The 20215-nt window shown below is 45.6% G+C and overlaps 1 protein-coding gene across 1 annotated transcript in view; it reads left to right on the top strand.

Annotated features, from left to right (window-relative positions):
* Positions 1 to 20215, top strand: part of POLR3A (RNA polymerase III subunit A) — a 52342-nt gene that overhangs the window by 1512 nt on the left and 30615 nt on the right. The window contains exons 2-15 of the mRNA XM_029060182.2: positions 2780 to 2915; positions 3658 to 3795; positions 4108 to 4279; positions 5808 to 5962; positions 7879 to 8118; positions 8254 to 8416; positions 8707 to 8843; positions 10857 to 10960; positions 12365 to 12506; positions 15234 to 15374; positions 16941 to 17010; positions 17996 to 18123; positions 18332 to 18470; positions 19911 to 20075. Of these exons, the coding sequence (XP_028916015.1) occupies positions 2780 to 2915; positions 3658 to 3795; positions 4108 to 4279; positions 5808 to 5962; positions 7879 to 8118; positions 8254 to 8416; positions 8707 to 8843; positions 10857 to 10960; positions 12365 to 12506; positions 15234 to 15374; positions 16941 to 17010; positions 17996 to 18123; positions 18332 to 18470; positions 19911 to 20075 (2030 nt within the window). The remainder of the gene's footprint in view (positions 1 to 2779; positions 2916 to 3657; positions 3796 to 4107; positions 4280 to 5807; positions 5963 to 7878; positions 8119 to 8253; positions 8417 to 8706; positions 8844 to 10856; positions 10961 to 12364; positions 12507 to 15233; positions 15375 to 16940; positions 17011 to 17995; positions 18124 to 18331; positions 18471 to 19910; positions 20076 to 20215) is intronic.

Here is a 20215-nt window from a genome sequence, read left to right on the forward strand (position 1 = left end):
CCCGTCAAACGGCAGGGACTGTCTCTATCTGTTGCCGACTTGTTCATCCCAAGCGCTTAGTACAGTGCTCTGCACATAGTAAGCGCTCAATAAATACTATTGAATGAAAGGTCTGTGAGGCGGCCGATGCAGTAATCCAGTTGGGACGCGACAGGGTTTTGGGGAGGAAGAAGTGGATCCTGGAAATGCTGGGAAGGAAAAACCCACGATTTCGGGTGGGGACAGACGGAGTTGAGGATAAAGCTGAGATCGCTGTCTTTGCGGGTGGGGAGGACGGAGGGGGTGACGGCAACTGGGATAACAATAATAATAACGTTGGAATTTGTTAAGCGCTTACTATGTGCAGAGCGCCGTTCTAAGCTCTGGGGTGGATGCGGGGGTCATCGGGTTGTCCCACGTGAGGCTCGCAGTCTTCATCCCCATTTTCCAGACGAGGGAACCGAGGCACCGAGAAATGAAGTGACTTGCTCACGGTCACCCAGCTGACAAGTGGCAGAGCCGGGATTCGAACCCGTGATCTCTGACTCCCAAGCCCGGGCCACGCTGCGTCTCTGGGAAAGTGACGTAGAGGGAAGATAAATTCCGTTCTAGAGATTGGAAGCGTCAGGTGCCGGCAACCCGTCCATCTCTAGGGGTCACGGAGGCGAGAGGGAAGGGCGAGAGGTCGGGGCGGGGAAGGTTGGGGAATCGTGCCGTAGAAATGATAGTCGAAGCTGGGAGGGTGGTTGCGCGCCCCAGGGGAATACGTTTCAATCGATCGATCGGTTAATCGTATTTATTAAGTGCTTAACGGTGTGCGGAGCGCCGGACTCAGCTCTTGGGAGAATGTCATATAACAGAGTTGGTGGGCGCGTTCCCTGCCCACAACGTGTTTATAGTGTAGAGGACTTGAAAGTAGTGTAGAGAAGCGGCGTGGCTCAGTGGAAAGAGCCCGGGCTTGGGAGTCCGAGGTCATGGGTTCGAATTCTGGCTCCGCCACTTAATAATAATAATAATAATAATGTTGGTATTTGTTAAGCGCTTACTATGTGCTGAGCACTGTTCTGAGCGCTGGGGTAGATACAGGGGGAATGGTTGTCCCACGTGGGGCTCACCGTCTCAATCCCCATTTTACAGATGAGGTCACTGAGGCCCTGAGAAGTTAAGTGACTTGCCCAAAGTCACACAGCTGACGAGTGGCTGAGCGGGGATTCGAACCCATGACCTCTGACTCCAAAGCCCAGGCTCTTTCCACTGAGCCACACTTGTCAGCTGTGTGACTGTGGGCAAATCACTTAACCTCTCTGGGCCTCAGTTGCCTCATCTGTAAACGGGGATTAAAACTGTGAGCCCCACGTGGGACATCCTGATCACCCTGCATCTATCCCAGCGCTTAGAACGGTGCTCGGCACATAGTGAGCGCTTACCGAATACCAACATTATTATGATGATGAAAGGGAGACGAGCTGGGAACCAAGAACCGAGTCCCAGGGCACACGCATAGAGGATGAGAGGCAGAGATGAGAAGGGATGTTGCTGGAGTGGGGGGGTCCTGGCTGGGGAAGGGCATTCCCCAGGGGGCAGGGGCTGGAAAGTCAAGACCGAGGGGCAGGAAAAAGGCGAGAGAAGTAGGGGTGAATGGAAGAAGAGAGCTGTTGGAGAAGCAGTGTGGCTCAGTGGAAAGAGCACGGGCTTTGGAGTCCGGGCTCATGAGTTCGAATCCCAGCCCTGCCACTTGTCGGCTGTGTGACTGTGGGCAAGTCACTTCACTTCTCTGGGCCTCAGTTCCCTCATCTGTAAAATGGGGATGGAGACCGGGAGCCCCACCTGGGACCACCTGATTCCCCTATGTCTACCCCAGCGCTCAGAACAGTGCTCGGCACATAGTAAGCGCTTAACAAATACCAACTTGGAAGTCAAGAGTTTCTGCTGGGTACGGAGGGAAATGGATAAGGAGCAGCATGGCCTAGTGGCTAGAGCACGGGCCTGGGAGTCCAAAGGACCTGAGTTCTGATCCCGGCTCGTCTGCTCTGTGACCTCGGGCAAGTCATTTCACGTCTCTGCGCCTCGGTTACCTCAACTGTGAAGTGGAGATTGAGACCGCGAGCCCCGTGTGTCTACCCCAGTGCTCGGTGCAGGGCCTGGCGGTGTACTGATGAGCGGAGTGGCTTGCGCCGAATGATGTTTTAGAATGGTGATCCAGGCTGCGGCGGGCAGGGTAGACTGGAGGCAGGGAGACAAGCGAGGAGGTCGTTAGTCTCTTTGGAAGAGGGGCTTAGTAAGTGTGTAACAGATACCGTTAAAAAAAAATAAAATAGATGGCCAGAGTTTAAATTCATTCATTCATCCAGTCGTAGTTATTGAGCGCTTACTGTCTGCAGAGCACTGTACTGAGCACTTGGGAGGGTACCGTATAATAACAAAAAGCCACACTTTAGCGTAGCGATAATCTGGGCGGTGAAGAAAGGGCGAATCTAGGCAATAGTGGGAAGGAAGAACTGGTAGAGTTTAGTAACAGACTGAATGCGAGTGTTATAAGAAGTCAAAGGCACCAAGGCGGCGAGCCTCGGGGAGAGGAAATTTACCGTTTGTCGTTTAAAAAGAATGGATTCCAAAGAAAAGCGAATCAATTGATGGCATTTATTGAGTGCTTACCGTGGGCGGAGCATTGTACTGAGCGCTTGGGAGAGTACAACCCCTTCCTCTCTCTTCCCCTCCTCCCCACCCCAGTACACTCCAAGAATAATTTGTTCGCCTGTTTCTAATACCGGTACATCTTTCTCCCACATTCCCATTCTAGAAGCCACATCTGTTTTGGGATGAAGTCACCAGAAGAAATGCGACAACAAGCACACATCCAGGTAGTGAGTAAGAACTTGTATAGTCAGGACAACCACCATTCCCCCTTGCTGCATGGAGTTCTTGACCATCGAATGGTAAGACACGTTTTTCCTCCATTCTTTCATAGTCGACATCCACGGGATATGCGTGGTGAAAGGAGAATAGTTTTCCTCCTTGGCCCCAAGGACCTCTCAGTAAATGAGAACTCCTCAGTCCCGTCCCAGCAGTTATAGAGAAGCAGCGCGGCTCAGTGGCAAGAGCCCCGGCTTGGGAGTCAGAGGTCATGGGTGCGGATCCCCACTCTGCCCCTTGTCAGCTGTGTGACCGTGGGCAGGTCACTTCACTTCTCTGGGCCTCAGTGACCTCCTCTGTAAAATGGGGATAAAGACCGTGAGCCTCACGTGGGACAACCCGATTACCCTGTATCTACCCCAGCGCTTAGAACAGTGCCGTGCACGTAGTAAGCGCTTAACAAATACCAACGTTATTATTATAGTCTTCCTGCTGCAAATATCCATGGAAAGACCAGTTTCCCCTTTCCATTATGAGCTTGTCTTTATGCTCTGCCAGGCCAAGCGAGAAGAGTTTCTCCATTCAGGAAACCAGTGTCTCCACATGACTTAAAAGTTCTCCCTTCCAGACACTTCCAGGGGTCAGACTGTGCCGTCAGCCCCGTACGGCGAGTAGCCTTAAATACATCTCAACACTTTAGAGTCGGGAGTGAATTTGAGCCCTGGAAGAATCCCAGTCGGTGTCGCCTGAAGAGCAAGGGAGGGAAACGCACCGCTTACTTCAGTCATCGACCTTGCTTTGTGTCCGTGTGCGTTTGATCCCAAGGGTACCAGTGAAAAGGATCGTCCCTGTGAGACCTGCGGGAAGAATCTGGCCGACTGTTTGGGCCACTACGGATACATTGACCTGGAGTTGCCGTGTTTTCACGTGGGATACTTCAAAGCTGTCATAGGTGTTTTACAGGTGAAAAGATATATATCTTCAGCCCCAGGACGTGGATTCTGAGCGGTGGTTAGGGCACTCACCGGGGAGGGAGGAGGAAGATCTCTGAATGGAAAGGAGTGCACTTTCAAGGAACCAACGTAGCGGAAAGATTGCGTACTAAACAGACTGAACTACGTTCTCTGTGGCGAACCCACGAGGGGTTGTTACTTCCATTTGGAAGCTTGCTTTGTTAAGAAAGAACAAGGTGCACACACTAGACTGCTTGGTGGGGTTTTTTTTTTTTTTTCCATTTCCTTGCTTTCATTTACTTGCTTTGTTTGATCCTTTAAGATGATCTGTAAAACCTGTTGTCACATTATGCTCTCATCAGAAGAGAGGAAACAGTTTTTGGATTACCTGAAAAGGCCCGGCCTAACCTACCTACAGAAACGGGGCTTGAAAAAGAAGGTCTCTGATAAGTGCAAAAAGAAAAATACTTGTCATCACTGCGGAGCTTTCAATGGTGAGTACCGGGCTCTTAAACTGTAGGAAGCTTCCTGGAATAAGTCCAAATCTAAGTCATACCCTTAGGCCGTATCTAGTGGTTCCGGAAACCTTAGCTTTTTAGAACCAAAAGGTTACCCTAGAGACCTTTCATCCAACCCCCTCCTTCCAGCCAGGGGAACGTTTGGAACCATCCAGGATGGATGGAACTCCTTTCTTTTCTTTTTTTAATGGTATTTGTGAAATACTTAGTATGTGTCAAAAACACTTTTCTTCGCACTGGGAAAGATACAAGTTAATTAATGATAATAATTATGGTATTAAGTGCTTACTGTGTATCGGGCACTGCACTAAGCGCTGGGGTGGAGACAAGCTAATTGGGTTGGACACAGTCCCTATCCCATGTGGAGCTCACAGTCTCCATCCCCATTTTACAGATGAGGTCCCCCTCCTTCATGGGGCTCACAGTCTAAATAGGAGGGATAACAGGTATTTAATCCCCATTTTACAGTTGAGGAAACTGAGGCCTAGAGAAGTGAAGTGACTTGCCCAAGGTCACACAGCAGACAAGTGGCAGAGTCGGAATTAGAACCCAGGCCCTCTGACTCCCAGGTGCCAGCTCTTCCACTGGGTCGTGTGGCTTCCTTTTTTAAAAAAGAGATGCCTATTGCCCAGCTTTCCTCCAAAGAAATCAAACTTTGCATGAGCTCTCAAACCAGCTGTCCAATTATACCCTACACAGAAATGGGGGCAGTCACTCTAAATCCAAGATTAGTGGGTGGCTGGTAATGGGTCGCCCAGAGTATCGATCTCTGTAATCTCTAGAAATTACATAAGTGGGATTTATCGAGCACTTATTGTGTGCAGAACACTGTTCTAAGCACTTGAAGAAAGTACAATGCAGTAGAGTTGGTAGGAGCAATCCCTGCCGACAGGCAGGTCTTCTGAAGTCTTAGAAGTATTTGTTCTCCAAATTTAGTACCCTTTCTTTCTTTGAGGAAGGTAGTCTTTCGCGTTTAGGAAATAGCCAAGCATCTTTATTGTAGCCTGGTGTTTGCTTCTCACCAGTTTTAGATGGGGCACACTTAACAAGAAAGCAGGTTTGCAGTCACGGTCAGAATACGTGTTTAGCCTACTGAATTTTTTGGTCAGCTCGTATTTCATCTAAGGGGATTTGCTTTCTTTGGAAAAGATACAGTGCGGTCTGTTTTAGGTTTAAGAACGTGCACAGAAACCCCCGCTCCATTCACATGAGAGCCATTCTGAAGGAGTAGCTTTAGGTGGCACATTCCTACACTCTTCATTTCCTTTTCCCTTTCCAAACTTTTACCCCTCAAAGAATATAAAGTATCTGGTATTTGTTTATAAGCTTTCCGTCCTCTTAACCCCCTTCTCTCTCTCACCACCCCAAACGTGGTGTTCTATAAAGTAAAGATGTAGGGAGGGTGGGAACCGGGGGGAGAGGGAACGACAAGTGAATAGGTAGGTTTTGAGGGGTTTACCCGTGGGTTTTTTGTTTCGTTTTTAAGCGAAGTAGTATCTTTTAGGAACGGTAAAGAAATGTGGGCTTTTGAAGATAATTCATGAGAAGTACAAAACCAACAAGAAAGTGGTGGATCCAGTTGTATCCAATTTCCTTCAGTCGTTTGAAACAGCCATAGAATATAACAAAGAGGTGGAGCCACTCTTAGGGAGAGCACAGGTAAGCCTGTATGGACATGCATACTGTTGCCTGTGGTTGGAAAGTGTTGCTGATTTCGTGGAAAAAAAAAAAAGTAGTAAAATGATTTGTTAAGCACTTATTTATTGTGTGCCAAGCACAGAATTATATACTAGGAAGAAATACTGGCCTGTCAAATTTTCAACACTGTCCGTATCTTCAAATCCCATCTGAAATAACATCTCCTCCGGGAGGCCTTCTGTAATTCATTTATTTTCCCTCCCCCACAACTCAGTCAATTAATCAGTGGTGTTTAATGAGCTCTTGGTACGTGCTAAGTAAGCACTTGAGAGAGCATTCATTCATTCGATAGTATTTATTGAGTGCTTACTATGTGCAGAGCACTATACTAAGCGCTTGGAATGTACAATTAGGCAACAGATAGAGACCGTCACTGGGCAGTGACGGGCTCACAATCTAAACGATTATGGTACAAGGGAGGAGATAAACACGATCCCTGCCCACCACTTGAGCACTTATGCACCCAACTGTGAACTTTTGTACTCAAAGCCATCCACCACACTCCTGGACCCATCGCCTTATCTTGCTGTAAACACTGAAGTCATCTATTTACAAATTCACTGCTTTCTCCTCCCTGTGAATGATTTCATTGTATGTTTCCCTGGCTAGATTGGAAGCTCTTTGAGGGTAGTTTCATATGTGCTCTGCCCAGCAGCTGCTCAGTAAATGTTAGTTACTTGTGCCCAGAAAGGAACTGATCATGGTCCCCGGTCTCCAAGGAACTCACGGGCTAAGAATAAATTGGGGAAAGGATTAGTGACAGACAGATAAGTCTAAGAATGTCTAACATAGCCAAGTTTTCAAAGGACCATACTCCAGACAGCGTTGACAGCATTAAATCTGGTAAATCACTGTGAGCCATAAAGCATTTGAGATAATAGTGTGATGTAATGTCACTCTACCTATCGACTCTAAGCTTGTGGGCGGGGAGCGTGTCTGCTAGCTCTGTTTTGTACCCTCCCAAGTGCTTAGTACAGTGCTCGGCACGTGGTAAGTGCTCAGTGAATACCATTGATTGACAGTCACCGCAAATAGAGACCGGTCCAAGCTGTAGTTGTGGCTCAGCTAGAAAACTGCCTCAGCCCCCTCACTGGCCCCCTTGCCTTCAGCCTCTCTCCCTTCCCAGTTTACTGTGTGCTGCTGCGCAGATCTTTCCATGTCAAACCCCACGTGGGACAGCCTGATGACCCTGTATCTCCCCCTGCGCTTAGAACAGTGCTCTGCACTTAGTAAGCGCTTAACAAATACCAACATTATTATTATTAAAGAAGCTCTTTACATTCAGTTTCAGGGCCCCCATCCAATTTGCCCATTTTGTCTATGTGGCGTCTTCCCATTCCCTTCACACCTCTCAAGCCGACCTTCTAACTATCCTCTCTCACCTCTCCCTCACCCACCCTGTTCCCCCCAGCGTGGAATTCCCTCGTCCCCAAATGTGTCAGGCCACAGATCTCCCCACATTCAGTGCCCTCCTATAATCTCCCTACCTTCAACAGCCTTCCCCAGTTAGTCCCCAGCATCCCAAATTGTTACCGCCACCGGTCGCCAGCACGTATATCCTTCTTTATACCCATTCTGAGCCCTTTTTTGTGTGGATATTATTCAAGTGAACCTTCAACTTATTTTTCTTGTAAATATTTTTATATCAGGGTCCTTCATTAGATTCTAAGATCATTGCGGGCCGGGAATATGTCACTTCTGTTTTGCACTTCCTGTACCGTTGAATACAAATCATCGCTCCCAATGGATGCTCAATAAATAAGTGCTCTTCCTACAACGAGGCTGGAATAAAGTGGAGGAATCGTGCGAAAATATCATTGAGCGGATTGATAGTTTTGTTTTTTTTTAACGTCACCCTTGTTCCTTGAATTTCCTAGGAAAATTTGAACCCCTTGGTAGTGCTAAACTTATTCAAACGCATCCCCGCGGAGGATATTCCGCTTCTTCTAATGAACCCAGAAGCCGGGAAACCCTCCGACTTGATCCTGACACGACTCCTGGTCCCTCCTTTGTGCATCCGACCCTCTGTGGTGAGTGATTTGAAGTCTGGCACTAATGAAGACGACTTGACGATGAAACTGACGGAGATCATCTTCCTCAATGATGTGATCAAAAAGGTGAGCCTTCGGGATGAGTATTGCGTCTGAGTCAGGGTCTGTGTGTTTTATTTGCAACTCAAGGCCGACGAGCGGTTGCAGACCTGATTTAGGAGCCAGTGGATTTTTGTTCATATTTCTGTTGGATTTTTTTAGCATCGGATATCGGGTGCCAAAACCCAAATGATCATGGAGGATTGGGACTTCCTGCAGCTTCAGTGCGCCCTATACATCAACAGCGAGCTCTCTGGGATTCCTCTCAACATGGCGCCCAAGAAATGGACCAGAGGTTTTGTTCAAAGACTGAAGGGAAAACAAGGTATATCTAAGGCTTTTTTCTTCTATCATCTTCTTTCTCCATCTTCTTTCTCAGTATCGTATTCATGAGCTGTTGGATTGGTTTTTAATATTTGCTGTTTCTTCACACAAAAGGAAGGGACATGTAAACTTCTTCTAGCTTGTAGTAATCCCAGGGTGCTTAGGAAGTATCTCACCGTCTGTAGTGTCCCTATGAAAATGAAGGCCAGCTGTATGTGTAATCGACAGAGTGGCATGAGGTGGGGGAACCCACTGTCTCCAACTTCTGAATTTTATTTGTTCTCACTTCAGGTCGGTTTAGGGGGAACCTCTCAGGAAAGAGAGTAGATTTTTCTGGTAGAACGGTAATCTCACCCGATCCCAATCTCCGCATAGATGAAGTAGCTGTTCCAGTGCACGTGGCTAAAATACTAACCTTTCCAGAAAAAGTAAGTGCTATCAAATCGTTTCCCCTTTTTTTATTTTTTAATTGGGGGGGGGGCTGTTTTTTGAGGAAAAATGTGTGTGCTGCCAACTCCACTGGCTTACTAATGGAAAACCAGGGATGATTTAGATTCCTTCAATTGTCCTAATCTACAGGGACTTAACTCTGAGATGGGTTGAGAGCATCAGCAGGTCAGAGCCTCCGTGCTGTGGGGTCACCTTGGCCCGCAGGGGCAACAACGCAGCGTCAATCTCTCCATACCGTGGCTGTGCTGTAGTTTGGAGCCAGGGAGGGGAAGAACAGTGGGGGAAAAACTGCCTCGGGCAGCGGCAGAGGCTCTTTACAGGGCAGGGTGAGGGGCTCCGTTTCAAGAGCAGCCTGAGGAGGGATGCCCCGAGGTAGCAAAGACTCCTGGCAAGCAAGGGGCTTCCTGTTAAACACTGTGCAGGGCTCAGCTCCCTGATCCGGGGCCCGAGCCCGAGGAAGGCAAGGGGAACGATTTCCAAATCTCCATCTCCAGCCCCGATCTCTCTCCCCCTCTGCAGTCTTACATTTCCTCCTGCCTGCGAGACATCTCTACTGCCGTCCTGCCTGTCCTGCCGTCACCTCAAATTTAACATGTCCAGAATAGGACTCCTTCTGTTCCCACCCAAACTCTGTCCTCCCCGCAGCTTTCCCCGCACTGTAATAATGTTGGTATTTGTTAAGCGCTTACTATGTGCAGAGCACTGTTCTAAGCGCTGGGGGAGATACAGGGTAATCGGGTTGTCCCACTTGAGGCTCACAGTTAATCCCCATTTTACAGATGAGGGAACTGAGGCACAGAGAAGTAAAGTGACTTGCCCACAGTCACACAGCTGACAAGTGCCAGAGCAGCACCACCATCCTTCCTGTCTCACAAGCCTGTAACCTTGGCTTTATCCTTAACTCCTCTCTCTCATTCAACCCACTTAATCTATCACCAGACTCCTATCGGTTTGACCTTCACAACGTCGCTAGAATGTTTCCTTCCCTCTCCATCCAAACTGCTACCATTTTAATCCAAACACTTATCCTGAAGCAGCGTGGCTCAGTGGAAAGAGCCCGGGCTTGGGAGTCAGAGGTCATGGGTTTGAATCCCAGCTCCGCCACTTGTCAGCTGTGTGACTGTGGGCAAGTCACTTCACTTCTCTGGGCCTCAGTTCCCTCATCTGTAAAAAGGGGATTAAGACTGTGAGCCTCATGTGGGACTACCCTGTATCTACCCCAGCGCTAAGAACAGTGCTCTGCACATAGTAAGCGCTTAACAAATACCAACATTATTTTATTGAGTGATTGATTACTGCATCAGCCACCTTGCTGACCTCCCTGACTCCTGTCTCTCTCCTTTCCAGTCCGCACTTTACTGTGTTGCCTGTATCATTTTTCTACAAAAAAAATTTAGTCCATATTTCCCCACTCCCCGAGAACCTCCATTAACAAATACCAGCATCATCATCATTATTAGTAGTATTATCATCATCTACCACCGCATCAAACACAAACTCCTATCGACTCTAAAGCATTCAATCTCCTTGCCCCCTCCGACCTTACCTCGCTACACTCCTACTACAACCCAGTCCACCCATTTTCTCCTCCGATGCCAACCTTCTCACTGTACCTCAGTCTCGTCTATCTAATCGCCGACCTTTTGCCCACGTCCTGCATCTGGTCTGGAGCGCCCTTCTTTTCATATCCAACAGACAATCGATCTCCCCACCTTCAAAGCCTTATTGGAGGCACACCTCCTCCAAGAAGCCTTCTCTGACTAAGTCCTCACTTCCGACTCCCTTCTTCCGAACCCTGACTTACTCCCTTTATTCACCTCCCCTGCCCCCAGCCCCATAATGCTTATGTACATATCTGTAATTTATTTATATTAATGTTTTTCTCCCCCTCTAAACTGTAGGTTCATGTGAGCAGGGAATGTGTCTGTTATAGTGTTGTGCTTAGAACACACGGTAAGCCCTCAAATATGATTGGTCGATTGATTCTGCAGGTGAACAAAGCTAATATCAGTTTTATGAGGAAACTTGTACGGAACGGTCCTGAAGTTCATCCAGGAGCAAATTTCATCCAGCAAAGACATATGCAAATGAAAAGGTACCACCTTCCCTTTGCTGTTATCTTCGTTTCCTTCCCCGGTGCTGAAACGATGTTTCAGCTTATCCCAGACCTGGTCTTACTGGCCGTCTGTCGTAGAACGTACGGTTTTCGATCCCTTAACTTGGCTTTTGGAAAACGCATTCTGCATCTGTTCCCAATGTTGCCCTCGACAAACCTGCAACTGTGTATTCGTAGATCAGTTGCTCTGAAGTAAATTTTAAAATATTCAAGGGGTTTTTGTTTTTTTTTTTACTCTAAGAGGGGGTGTACGTTCTTGCATGGCCCCGGGTTGAGGAAAAGTTAACAGTGTAGAATTTATCTGGGGCCAGATGCCATGTGAGTGCTCGCCAACTCTTTCTTCAGACTCTGTGGACTCTGTACTTTGCTCTCATTAGTCCCTCCACGGATCCCTCACCCGTGTGCTGCCTCTGGCTTGGAAGAACCATGTCCTCCTTCATGACACGCAAATTCGTGAAGCGTTCCATATTTTTCTATTTATTGCTGTTGTTTTAATGAGAAGTACATCCCCTTGATTCTATTTATTGCTATTGTTTTTGTCTGTCTGTCTCCCCTGATTAGACTGTAAACCCGTCAGTGGGCAGGGACTGTCTCTATCTGTTGCCAATTTGTACGTTCCAAGCGCTCAGTACAGTGCTCTGCACATAGCGCTCAATAAATACTATTGAATGAATACGAGATTCTTACTCTCTCCAACTTCAAGGCCTTATTAAAATCACATTTCCTCCAAGAGGCCTTTCCCAACTAAGCCCTCATTTCCCCTACGCTTCCTCTCCCTTCTGTGTTACCTTTGCACTTGGATTTGTACCTTTTACTCACCCCATTCTCAGCCCCACAGCACTCCATATATATCTCAGTATATATACATGTTTATTTTAATGTTTCTAAACTGGAAGCTAGTTATGGGCAGGGAATGTATCTACTAGCTCTGGTATTGTATTTTCCCAAGCACTTAGTACAGTGTTCTGTAAACATTAAGCACTCAGTAAGTACGGTTGATTCACTAATTGTGGTGTGCTATATCCAGATGGATTCACATTGTTGGATGAATATTCCCCAATCTCGCTGTGGGAACATATCTAATTTCTGGCAGACCTAAGGGTAAAGGGAAGTAAACTTGGTGTGTTGGCCTCATTCTCCATGTAGCTCCGCACACCATGTTTTTTGCCAGGGTGGATGGATTCAAGTCTAATTTGGTCTTTCTCCATTGTGGGGTTGCTTCAGATGGTTCATTTGGAGATGGAATTCTCTTGAGAATAGGCTTAGTCACATTAGACACATTCCTTAGCAGAGTCTCTTAAAACTCTTAATATAGAAGGAGAGGAGTTGCTGAATTTTCTTTTCCCTGAGCTCTTCGCTTTTTTTTTTTTGTCCTACCTCAAGGTTTTTGAAATATGGAAACCGGGAGAAGATGGCCCAAGAACTCAAGTACGGTGACATTGTAGAAAGACACCTCATAGATGGTGATGTTGTGTTATTCAACCGACAGCCGTCGCTACACAAATTGAGCATAATGGCTCATCTAGTGAGTATAGGATTCTCCGCGCGTGTGTGTGTATATGTCTTTGTGTGTTGGTCATTTAATGAGTTTAGCATACATATTCAACAGGCGCGTAGTTTTTTTTTCTTCTTATGTTAGGGGGAAATTGCCAGTGCTGTCATTAAGTTTTCCTGACTTCCTCATCCCTCTTTAATTTTTCACCAAATTTTTTAGAAGTTATTACTTAATTTAATCAATACAATGCTAGTGAGTGTGGCCTAGGGGTAAGAGAATGGCCTGCGAGTCAGAGGACCTGGGTTCTAATTCTGACTTCACCATTCGTCTGCTGTGTTCCCTTGAACTGTGAGCCCTGTTTGTCTAACGTGATCACCTTGTATCTACCTCAGTGCTTAGTACAGTGCCTGACGTATATGTGCATCGTGGCTCAGTGGAAAGAGCCCGGGCTTGGGAGTCAGAGGTCATGGGTTCGAACCCCAGCTCTGCCATCTGCCACTTGTCAGCTGTGCAGTTGTGGGCAAGTATGCCTCAGTTACCTCATCTGTAAAATGGGGATTAAGACTATGAGCCTCATGTGGGACAACCTGATGACCCTGTATCTATTCCAGCGCTTAGAACAGTGCTCTGCACATAGTAACAAATAGCAACATTATCATTATTATATGTGCTTAGCAAATACCGTTAAAAAAATGCTTGCCCAGAGTTGTCAAACGATAAACAGAAATTGATAAAAAATGGCTTTCTTTTTCCATCCCTCTCAAAAAGAAATGAAATGAGAGGAAATGGATGATGGAGTTTCCCATCAAGATAGGCGTCAATCCAAGGGATAGATTTTTGTATTAGTAATTTGCACAGCTCCCCTTGCACTCTGCCTTCCCTGACCGTTTTTGTTTGTTTATTTTGGTTTGGGGGGGGGGGCGGTGGTTTGGCTTTTATTTTTCTGGTACTCGTTAAATGCTTACTGTGTGCCGGGCACTGTACTAAGTGCTAGGGTGAATCCAAGCTATTCAGGTTGGACACAGTCTGCTCCCCACTTGGGGCTCACAGTCTTAATCCCCAGGTTCCAGATGAGGTAACTCAGAAGTTCAATGACTAACCTAAGGTCACACAGCAGACAAGTGGCAGGGCCCGCATTAGAACCCAGATCCATCGGATTCCAACCCAGATCCTTCGGATTCCCAGGCCCGTGCTCTATCCACTAGGCTGCACTGCATCTTATGGGTTGTGACAGAGTGTCACAAGAGAGTAGGCAGGCGAGAAGCAGCGTGGCTCAGTGGAAAGAGCACGGGCTTTGGAGTCAGAGGTCATGGGTTCGAATCCCGGGTCAGCCACTTGTCAGCTGTGTGACTTTGGACAAGTCACTTCACTTCTCGGTGCCTCAGTTACCTCCTCTGTAAAATGGGGATTAAGACTGTGAGTCCCACCTGGGACAACCTGATTCCCCTGTGTCTACCCCAGCGCTTAGAACAGTGCTCGGCACATAGTAAGCGCTTAACAAATACCAACACTATTATCATTAACACTTTGTGAAGTAAACACAGAAGTTTATTATGGGCAGGACTGGTTTGAGAAGCAGCGTGGTTCAGTGGAAAGAGCCCAGGCCTGGGAGTCAGAGGTCATGGGTTCTAATCCCGACTCCGCCGCTTGTCAGCTGTGTGACTTTGGGCAAGTCACTTAACTTCGCCGTGCCTCAGTTACCTCATCTGTAAAATGAGAATTAAGTCTGTGAGCCCCACGTGGGACAACCTGATCACCTTGTATCCCCCCCAGCGCTTAGAACAGTGCTTTGCACATAGTAAGCACTTAACAAATGCCATCATTATTATTATTATTATTATTTATAACCCAAGTGATCCCAGCATAGCACTGATGCTATGCCCCTCTAGACGGGAAGCTCACTGTAGGCAGCGAATGTGTCTACCAACTCTCTTGTATCATACTCTCCCAAACACTTAGTTCAATGTTCTGCATACAGTAAGAGCTTCATTCATTCAATAGTATTTATTGAGCGCTTACTATGTGCTCAAGAGCTCAAATACCATTGATGGATTGAGCCTTTCATCAGCGAGTGGTTGCCAGACAGCAAGACAGAGAGATAGATGATTCAAAGTAGCTAAAAATTTCATCTTAGCTCTGTTGTCTTTCGGCTTGATTTTCTTCCAAAATAAGACCTTGGTTGCCTGGTCATACAACTTTAAGCAGAAGAGAATGGCAACTCTAGTTCATCAAATATTCATAAACTAATAAAACCGTTCAATCCAGGAACTCATTACCAAGGCTGAATATGGCTTGCTGGCAGTTTAGTTCGGCAGGCTGATAAGGAAATATTTGCCGGAGTCAGGTATGGCAAAGTTGAGCACGCTACATCAGTCTTAAACTCTACATGTATAATTGTTATTTTTACAAGGTTGGCACAAACCCTCACACGAAGGATGTTTATGGTTGGCAGTTTGGCATTTTCCAATTAACGTTCTATGAAATCCTAGACTCCGGGAGCCAAATAGTTATATAGTAAATTCATATCACTACAGTCTGATCTATTAAGACTACTTAAAATGCCACTACGCTAGGAAGTAGTGGATAAATAGCACTTGTGCCTGAATAGAACACGTGGACAGTCTCTTTCCAAAAGCAAAAGTGCCCAGTTTTCCAGATAGTATTTTTTTTTTATAAGTTGCACAATTTGGGCAGTTTGGCTAAATGATGTATTCCTTTTTCGGTTGGTCGTACTTGTTTGTTTTTCTCTCTCCCTAGGCGAGAGTAAAGCCCCACCGGACCTTTAGATTTAATGAATGTGTCTGCACACCGTACAACGCAGATTTTGATGGTGACGAAATGAACCTTCACTTACCTCAGACGGAAGAGGCGAAGGCTGAAGCACTCGTCCTGATGGGGGTACGCGAGAGATCAGTGGCGGGCTTTCCCTCGTAGTTTATCTCTCTGCTACATTAAAACTATTATTACTTATTTTATTTTTTGGCTCAAAAGCGTCGTGATAGAAGGGGTGAGGTCTGTGAGGAGGACCTCGGATCTGACGTGACCTGGGCAGCCAAGCATGTTCCCCAGCTTAGCCACTCTATTGGCCAGAACCCTTGATTTATTTATTTTTTTACTTCCCCATTGTCCAAAAGTTATTGTATTTTAGACCAGGTGAACATTATATAAATCCAGGCCAAAGAGTATGCTTGTTTTAAAGCACACCTTCAAGCAGCACAGGATTGAAACAGCATGAATGCGAGAAGCAGCATGGCCCAGTGGAAGGAGAACGAGCCAGGAAGTCGGAAGGTCATGGGTTCTAATTCCGGCTTCGTTGTTTATCTGCTGTGTGACCTTGGGCAAGTCAGTTCACTTCTCTGTGCCTCAGTTACCTCATCAGTAAACTGGGGATTGAGACTGTGAGCCCCACATGGGACAGGGACTATGTCCAACCCGATTTGCTTGTATCCTCCCCAATGTGTAGTACAGTGCCTGTCACATAGTAAGCACTTAACAAATACTATTATTATTTTATTAGTAGTAGTAGTAACTGTAATAATAAAATAGCATATGTGTTGAGAAAGCGACCTCTTATGATATGTTGCTACTGGGAGAAGCAACTGAATATGTTCAAGTAACCTAGGGTATTGCTGGGTTGAAGCAGCGTGGCTGAGTGGAAAGAGCCTGGGCTTGGGAGCCAGAGGTCGTGGGTTCGACTCCCGGCTCTGCCGCTTGTCAGCTGTGTGACTTTGGGCGAGTCACTTAACTTCTCTGTGCCTCAGTTACCTCATCTGTAAAATGGGGATTAAGACTGTGAGCCCCACGTGGGACAACCTGATTCCCCTGTGTCTACCCCAGCGCTTAGAACAGTGCTCGGCACATAGTAAGCGCTTAACAAATACCAGCATTATTATTATTATTATTAGTAGTAGTACAGAGAGTGCTTCCACAAGTAATTTAAAATCTTCGTAAGCAACTAGACAATTCATCAGTAAAAAAGGGGAATCAAGAAAAATGAAGCCTAATTTTCGTTTGGGGGAGAAAATGAAGCAGCATGGCCTAGTGGAAAGAGAAGGGGCTGAGAGTCAGGACTTGTCTGCTGTGTGACCTTGGGCAAGTTATTTAGCTTCTTGGTGCCGCAGTTTGCTCATCTATAAACTGGGGATTAAATATCCGTTCTCCCTCCCTCTCAGACTGTGAGCTTCATGTGAGTCAAGGATTGCATCAGACAAGATTATCTTGTATCCACCCCGGCATTTAGAACAGTGCTTGGCATGCTATAAGTGCCTAGCAAATACTTATTAATATTAGTAATATTAATATTTTATTTCAACATTTCCTAGAGTGAACACTTCCCTTTGGGAAGAACAAGAAAAACATTTGGGTTGCATTCAAGAGAAATGTTTGCTGCAAGGTGTTGCCAGTGTTTCCCTGGTTATAGAAATTCTAATTTGTAAGATTTACTTAACCTTTTGTATTCTTTAGACCAAAGCGAACCTCGTAACACCAAGAAACGGGGAGCCACTGATTGCTGCTATTCAAGACTTTCTGACAGGTGTGTGATGTGATGTTTATTTTCAAAGAAAACATTTATAATTACGCTGTGAAGGCAATGTAGCCTAAACATACTAATTTTAAGATTTAAAAAATTAGTAATCCCATCCGTTAGGCAGTGCCTTGGTGTGGTTTGAGGTGAACTAGTTAAATGAGAGGCCTGTGAATAATCTTGAAGGTTTAATTTGTGTAATGTTTAGAAATGTTTAATTTTGTTAGCGGGCGGCAGTCTAACGTGTCCAAAAGTAGGAAAGTCTCATGGTAGGAACAAAGGGGAAGTAGGTTGAAGAAGGTGATGAGCCTTGTTTTAGAAGTGCACTGTTTGCCCCTAATGGAGAACAGAAAAGGAGTCCCTAAAAATTGCCTGCCTTACCCAGACCCAGCTAATCAGAAATCCAGTGACTGGTGAGCTGAGGTGAAAACAGTCTCAGACGCCACCACGCCCCACCTGAAAAACAGGGATTCAGTTGCTGAGGACACCCACCAGAAAGGCACGACAGCATGAGGATGCAACAAGGGGACAATCTTTGTGTGTGCACTGCGTGGCCGGGACAGTAGATCCCCACTGGCCATGTCGGCCACACATGCACTTAAAGTTGAATTTCATCAGTGGTGCCTTTGAATACAGAAGACCATTCTCTTAATAATTAGTGCATGTCACATGCATGTCACATGCATGTCACAGACAAAGATAAGTGGAAGAAGTGTTTTCCTTGTGGTCCTACATCTGTCATCATCAAACTGCCGTTCAGAACTCCAACTCCAGTCTCTGAGACCGACATTTTCGAGGAATCTTAATCTAACTGGTTCCCAAACCACTTTTTCTCTGAAAATCGACATTGCCATAGTTGGGAAAGAGGCACTGTCTATACGTATCCCCTATCCTTAAGTGATTGTCAGAGTATCTCTTAGTAAGTGATCAGCATGGTTTTGTCTGTTGCTTTTCTAATGCCTTTTTTTAATTGCTATTGTGTGACTCTTCTCAGGTGCCTATCTTCTGACCTTAAAAGATACTTTCTTTGACCGAGCTAAAACCTGTCAAATCATTGCTTCCATCTTGGTTGGGAAAGATGAGAAGATTAAAGTTCGCCTTCCTCCCCCAACAATCCTAAAGGTCTGTTTAGGGTACATGGATTTTGACTTGCGTTTATTTCTGTGTTTAATTCTTTCATGTCTTAGATAAATCCTTCGTCGTCCTGTCTGAATGCACTAGAACTTCCTAGTATGTAAATCAGTTAGGGTAGGCTAATCCCAGTTGTATAATGAGTTTTGCTTATCCAAGACCTGACTGGTATTTCTGTCCCTTTCTTGTGCTCTTTCAGCCTGTCACCCTGTGGACCGGAAAGCAGGTTTTCAGCCTCATCCTCAGACCAAGCGATGCCAGTCCCGTGAGGGCCAACCTCCGCACTAAGGGCAAGCAGTACTGTGGCCGAGGGGAAGATCTCTGTGTCAACGATTCTTGTGAGTTGGGCAGACTCATCCCTCTGTAGGGCCTCCTTAAAGACTGAAGAGGAACACTGGCAAAGACCGATGATATTAAACTCGGTGGCTCTTGGACAAAGCAAAATCCAAGTGGAGAAAAAATGATTGTCTTTCAGAGCGGTTCTGGATAGGTGTGGGTCTTGGTGGAGGATTGTAGCTTGCATTTATCCCATTTTACACAGTTGGGACTTCTTCTGAAAGATAGAAGAAGTTGGGTGGATGTACAAGAGTGTGGTGGTCACTCAGGTAAACCGCCTTTAAAAAATTTAAAAAGCAATATTGCCATTGTCTTCGTTAACATATTAATGCTATCGAACTCCAACTGAATTCTTGGTGGGAAACTAATCGTATAATCTGCGATGCCCATTTGAAAAGTTTGGTCTTTTATTCCACAAAAGTATATTTCAAAATCCTGCCTCCATTACGGACTGTAGTTAAAATGGAGGGAAAAAAAGCTGCATAGGTAGGGGAATCTGACTTAAAGGCATCTTTCAGTTGTGTTTATTGAGTGCTTACTGGGTGCAGAGCACTCTACTAGGCATTTGGGAGATAGCGATATAACAGACACATTCCCTGCCCACAGTGAGCTCACGGGCCTAGAAGATTTCATCTTAAAGAAATATATCTCATAATGGAGTACTTTATTCAGTTAGCTCTTTAAATTAGAGCTGTGCCTCTGTGTGTCCAATGTCAGTGTTCCAAGAAAATGCTTCTAGCTCCCTAATCCATCAGTAGTATTTGATGAGCACTTACTTTGTGCAGAACACTGAAGTGCTTCCGAGAGTACAGTACAACCAAATTAGTGGGCGTGTTCCCTGCACGTAACGATAGAACATCCCCACATCCCTTGGCCTTTGTCACGAAAGAGTCTTGGCTTTTTTATTCTTGGGTAACTATTCCTTAGGAATTACATTCTTTGATTTTTGATGCATAGGTGGCTTTCAAAAAAAATCAATTTAAGAATTTATTGCCCTACTTCTAGGAATGCTTATAGTTCTTAAACTGTTAGTGACTTTTCATTGTTTAGGAAAACTAACATTTCACTCTATTTATTATGGACATTGATGAGGGACATTGTCCATGGATCTATCTATGGGTATTGCTGCCTTGACAGAAGGACAGTAAACTTCCTTACACCATCATCATACCCTTTTTTAGCCTAATTAGCTTACCATGACTTAAGCCAATTCATTGTATTTGTTGTTTGCGTACTGAGTCCACAGCACTTACGAGCTTAAGCGTAAATACTTATTTCAATGTTTCAAATATTTCAATAGCATAAATTGTATTGACTGAATGAACTTGCGAACATATAACGGAAGCTCTGCCTTTGTGGCGTTTACAATCGAATGGCTGTTTTTTAAAAAAGCTAGGGCCCAGAGAAAGAAACCTTCAGGATTGACCTTTTTGTGTTTCCAGATGTTACCATCCAGAATAGTGAGTTGATGAGTGGCAGTATGGACAAAGGAACTTTAGGATCAGGATCCAAGAATAACATCTTCTACATTTTACTGCGAGATTGGGGACAGCTTGAAGCTGCTGATGCAATGTCCCGACTTGCCAGACTAGCTCCTGTCTATCTCTGTAAGTATCTCCTCTGTAAGATTCTCCTCTATTTATAAAAAAAAAAATCCTAAATGTAGCCACTCCAAGCACTGTGGCATCCAGTTCCTTGTGGTGATGGCTTGTCTGTTTCTGATGCCTCTGGGTGCCTATGCTTACTT

This window comes from Ornithorhynchus anatinus, chromosome 3 (assembly GCF_004115215.2).
Source record: "Ornithorhynchus anatinus isolate Pmale09 chromosome 3, mOrnAna1.pri.v4, whole genome shotgun sequence".
NCBI classification, from domain to species: domain Eukaryota; kingdom Metazoa; phylum Chordata; class Mammalia; order Monotremata; family Ornithorhynchidae; genus Ornithorhynchus; species Ornithorhynchus anatinus.